General features: G+C 51.1%; 1 protein-coding gene across 1 annotated transcript; it reads left to right on the top strand.

Moving 5' to 3' along the window:
- The first annotated feature begins 254 nt into the window (after nt 1-254).
- Nucleotides 255-575, top strand: LOC119570098. Its single transcript, XM_037917986.1, has one exon. The coding sequence runs from the start codon at nt 255-257 to the stop codon at nt 573-575; it is 321 nt and encodes a 106-aa protein (XP_037773914.1).
- Nucleotides 576-5,289: the final 4,714 nt, after the last annotated feature.

Here is a 5,289-nt window from a genome sequence, read left to right as displayed (position 1 = left end):
GTTCCTCCGGCATGTCCTCGCAGGCAGCTCCTCCGGCTGTCTGTTGCCCACCAGACCCTTGGGCGGGAATCCCACTGCCAACTGGTCGTTTGGGTGTGCATTTTCTCGCATCCACCAGTTGCTTCTCTCTGCGCGTCCTAGGCGGGTAGTTGCTCCGCTCCTTCCTGGGCAGGCAGCTCCTCCAGGGTATCCTTGGCAGGTAGTTCCTCCGCTCCTTCCTGGGCGGGCAGCTCCTCCAGGTATCCTCCCCCAGTATGATACCCACCAATTCCTCGGGCGGGGCATCCAACGCCAACTGGTCATTCGGGTGCATATCCAGAATCCACCAGAATCCTGCGTGTTCTCGGCAGGCTTTTTCCTCCTGCACAGGCGGCTCCCCCGGCGCGTCCTGGGCAGGGGGCTCCTCCGACGCGTCCTGGGCAGGCGACTCATCCGGCGCGTCCTGGGCGGGCGGTTCCTCCGGTGCGACTTCGGCATGTAGCTCTTTCGAGGGCCCCGATGCTCACCATATCCTTGGGCGGGCATCCCACGCCACGGGGTCGTTCGGGGTGCACATCCCGCACCCACCAGTTTGAACAAACAGACATGCAACGGCGGCCAACTCCTCCGACTTATGTGCAGTCGCTGGCGTTTTCACTGTCGGCTGAGGCTTCCTCGACCGGCGCCTGCTTCTTCCGACGGCCGTTCCCCGGGAGGCCTTCCTACGCTTTTGTCCGTCTTGCCGACAAGTTTTCCCGCTGCGACGTGTCCTTGGGCAGACGGATCGGGGTCCAGGTGCGACTCCGTGGCCAGCGTTTTACTCCCGGGACTTGAGTTTTCCCAGACGACATGCTCCCTTGCGTAAGGAGGGCCAGAGCAAGGCCAAAAGCGGGGGCCAACGTTCCTCCATAGTGGTTTTGCTCTGCCCCCCCGACGCCTGTCCTCTTCGCGGTCCTGCGACGCGCTCTTCCCACACTGCCTCTGTATCCCGTTTCCGGTAGTACAGGGCCGCTGCTCGCGTCCTGATCCTCCCTGCCCTGTTGTAATGTAACAAAGCCATCCCTTTAAAGGGCCTAGCAGTTCACCTTCCTGCACGTAGTTTTCCTCATTTGTTTGCCTTTTAAAGGTTGATTCAAGCCAATGTCGGGGGTTTCGATTTTAAAAAAAACAAAAGGAAATAAGGGCACCAATTAAACACCCCAAAAACTACGAAAGGTTTTACTAAAAGGGGCCCCAAAAATCACTACAAATACATACACATAACAAAATTTGGGTCAAACACAAACACAACACCCCCCAAACGGTTGAGAATTTTTCCCTGAGATCGTTCCCCTAATCCCCAAGCCAATCCCGTCAAGGGGGGGGTCCAAAGACCTCACCTGGACTCCCCGACTCTGGGGGGGGTTTGGTGGCGTGTCGAAGGCCCCACGGGAATTGAAAAACCCCCTTTGGAAGTGAGCCAAAAAAAAAGAAAAAAAAAAAAAAAAAAAGGGGGGGAAAAAAAAAAAAAAAAAAGAAGGAAAAAAAAAAAAAAAAAAAAAAAAAAGTCGACTTGAAAAGCCATTGAGAGGCGCCCATGACCATACCGAAAAACTCGGCCTGGGTCCGGGAGTCACAAGACGCCTGGGTTAACTTTAATACGAGTTTTGGGAGGTAACCACGGGAAAACATATGCCAAAAACATTTCAAAGGCAAAGAACCCCCGACAACCTACCCTCCAAAGGGGGGCCCTGTAGGGATCCAGGAAAACTGCCACAAGTCGGGCAGGAAAAGTGGTTGGGAATGATGGAGTTTTTCGATCACCTCCCCCCCTCGGGCTAGGGGAAAGGGGTCAAGCGAGCTACCACCCCCACCCCAAGATCAGCACCATGACCCCCAGTCGAGGCCAACGACTGGCGCCGAGTTTCTCTGCAGAACGATAGCAACGCCTGCCAGCCGAAACTGAGGGCAAGCAAGAACGCCTACAACCAACAGACTTTTCTTTTCTCTGAGGGAATAAAAATGCATTTAAGCCATTGTAACACACCCCCAGGCTCGAGGGATCTCGTACCCCATTTTTCCCCCGGGGCTGGCAGGTGTTGCATTCCTGCAACTCATCAACAAGCCTGGGAAACTTCCACTTCCCCGGGTTTGGAAGGGGGCTCCATAGTTCCCACCCCAAAAACCAAAGGAGCCGGGGAAGGTACCGCCCCATCTCTCTAATCAGCTGTCGGGCCAAGACGGGGGAGGGGATGGTACTGAACCGGCTCGATGGAAATGGGAAAACCCCCACATAAAAAACCCCCCACGGGTTCCAAACCAAGGGCGAGCACGCACACATAGCCACGCTCTTGAGCACAAAAGCACGGGTAATCTGGGGGCAGATCCTTGACCTGGAAAAGGGCTTTTGAATTGGCAAAGTCCTTTTCCCCTTTGGGAGCCTGAACCAAAAAAGAATCAGGGGAAGCTTTTGGCTTGGATAGGTGATACTTTACGAATAGAAACAGCCAGAGTCAAATTCCAAGGTCACCTATCACGCACATGCCACTAGAGAATGGGAACAGCACGGGGGGGGTTTCTCAGTCCAGCCCTCTTTAACAATTAATGCCTGTATCCTCAACATAAACCCCCCAGTGGGGTGCAAGTTTATCTCCTATGCAGACGATCTTGCTATTATCTTCATAAACCTCTGCCAAAACAAAGCCCAGCGTTGCTGAACCTCATATCCGGGAGTGTTGCAGACAGGACAAAAATTCTCTGCAGCCAAATCCAAACCCCTGGTTCTGGACAGGGGTTTTCGGGGCACAAGTCTGAAAATCCAGGGAATGGACTTGGAGGGGGTTTCAGGACTACCTCTCCCTTAGGGTAAGGAAAAAACCGGACCCTCCCCTTTCCAAAAGGGAGGTCCAGTACCGGGTTCCGAACAAAATAAAGACAGTCTGTCATGAGGCTGAGGGGAAGACGATGGGGGCCCCAGAACAGATACTAAATCATTCTATGTACAGCGTCAGGCCCATTGTAGACTATGCCCCCCTCGCTCTAATTGGCATTAAGGAAAATATAAAGACCAAACTGGGGAAGTCCAAAACGAAACCACCGGGGCATTCTGGGTGCCCCCCAAAGGGGGGCAAAGGCCCCCAATCTCCTAGTGGGGGCAAACCTTCTCCCTTTGGGCCCCACGAATTGATCTAATGGCAGCACAATTCTTTCAAAAAGGGCATCCGGCTCCAGGAACACAAGCCTAAGACTAAAATGTCAGACGCCTAAAAAAATAAGAGCTGTTTTCAAACAACTCCTGGGTGTCTCACACAGCCAGGGTGTTTTAAAACGCCCCTTGCTATCATGGGGGCACTGAGCCCCGCGTCCTTTAGGGAAGGACTGTGGTCATACAACAGACCCAAAGGACCATCGACTGTCTTTACAGCGCTCACCCACTGACAATATCTACCTTCTGACTACATCCCCCAACTGGCACAGAGGATCTTGTACAGGTAAAGAATTATCATAAATGGGTTCCCAACCCTGGGATCAGAGGGAAGAGCTTGCTGACAGACTAACTGAAGTTGGGGCCCCGGGATATGCCCCCCAAACCCTGATAATACATCAGAGGCGAAAATTTTAGGAAAAAGTGTACGGTGATGGGAACCTCCTTCCCCCCTCAGCTTTACAGAGAAGAAAAAAAGATTCTCCCCCCGGCCAGCTGGTCTAGACGCCCCGGCATTAAAACCACTGGCACCCTCTGAAATAAACAACAAGGTACCGAAGTCATTCTGCACAAATCGCCTAGGTTTCCACTGTTTATGGCAGAGCATCAAACAATAAACGTGAAGAGAGGTGTTGCATCATTGCGGGGGGAGCGGAACGCCACACTTGTACATTACTTAAAATTGTTGCCAAGCAATTCCTGAGAAAAGCCCCAAACACAGCCCTCCGTGCTGGAAAAGATTATGGGGGAGATGCTTACACCACGGGTACAGGAGGGGCCGTGGCAATCCCACCCCACAGTAACTGAAAACAGGCCCGGGCCATAAGTGAAAAGGCCCCCGGGGGGGAAACCAAAGGAACTTCCAAACCGTAGCTAGTACGTCATTCGAACCACCGCTGGACCGATAGTGACGTCGAGAAAGGGGGTTTGTTCAAAAGGGGTTACTGCGTGTTGTATAGCGTCGTTGGTGTTGGGGTGCATCCCCCCCCCCCCCGAAGATCCCACTAAAAATATCACCACCCCGAAAGGGGCCTCCGCGACGACGAGATGACCATTCCACCCAGGCTGATAAAGGGGGTATTGTTGTTAAAAAGGACAAAAGTGACTGTATACTTAAAAAGAAAAATTTACTTTCCCCAAGTTTCTGATTACAGGAAAATAAGAAAGGTGAGGGGAAAATGGAACTGCCAAGCTCAAGCAGAAGGCAGGGTTTCTCCCTTTTAGTGAAGGTAAACCCACTTTTACCTGCTGGAAAAGGCCCCCGCAATGGGTTTCCCATGAGACCGATACCCCCTGGATTGGCGCACTCCCCTCGTTTGGCAATATTTGGCTAAACCTTTCCGACGTTATGGGAGTCATTTGTGTTTCCACCTAAGAATTCCGGGACCTCATCAGCTCTTCAGAGTTCCGGTGAAAAATAAAAAAAACCTGCCATTTTATGTAAAATACCCCTTCCAAGTACCCCCAGAGGATTATATATATATATAAATATATATATATAATATATTATATATTTAAAATATATATATCTGTGTGTGTGTGGTGTGTGTGTGTGTGTGGGGTGTGGTGTGTGTGTGTGTGTGTGTGTGTGTGTGTTTGTGTATGTGCGCGCGCCACACCACATATATGTATATTATATATATTACACATAATTTTATACATACATATATATATATAATATATATATATTATAATATATTTTTTTTATTATATATATAAATATATATTGCTACCCAGTGGGTCTTTGTCTCTGTGCGAAACAGTGTTTACATGAAAGGGGCTTGGGTAAACATGACGCAGCTGGGTGGAGCGGGGGAGCGGAGAACAAGCGGGGGGAAAGCGTTGGGTGCTGCTCCTGTGAAGACCTCGTGTGTGCCCTTTTGACCGATATAACTTTTTTCCCTGTTATAAGTGTACGGCATGTGACATGCGGTTTCCTCCTGTATTGTGCCCATAAAAATGTACGGGGAAATAACTTGTGTAAATAAAGGAAAACTGTATCGTTTTTATTTCGTGCCCGGGCCCCGCCACTTGGCGTTTCCCCTCCCCTTTTTCTGGGACGCTGGGTGCTCGGGGGCCCCTTGGAGCTTTCATTGTTCACGACCCTGTGGATAACACGCCGTCCC

Source organism: Penaeus monodon, unplaced genomic scaffold, assembly GCF_015228065.2.
Source record: "Penaeus monodon isolate SGIC_2016 unplaced genomic scaffold, NSTDA_Pmon_1 PmonScaffold_21811, whole genome shotgun sequence".
Taxonomy (NCBI): Eukaryota; Metazoa; Arthropoda; class Malacostraca; order Decapoda; family Penaeidae; genus Penaeus; species Penaeus monodon.
This window is presented reverse-complemented; position numbering and strand designations above follow the sequence as displayed.

Bases quoted from the DNA above. Each gene is read 5' to 3' on its own strand.
- LOC119570098 (XM_037917986.1), top strand. From the start codon at position 255: ATGATACCCACCAATTCCTCGGGCGGGGCATCCAACGCCAACTGGTCA.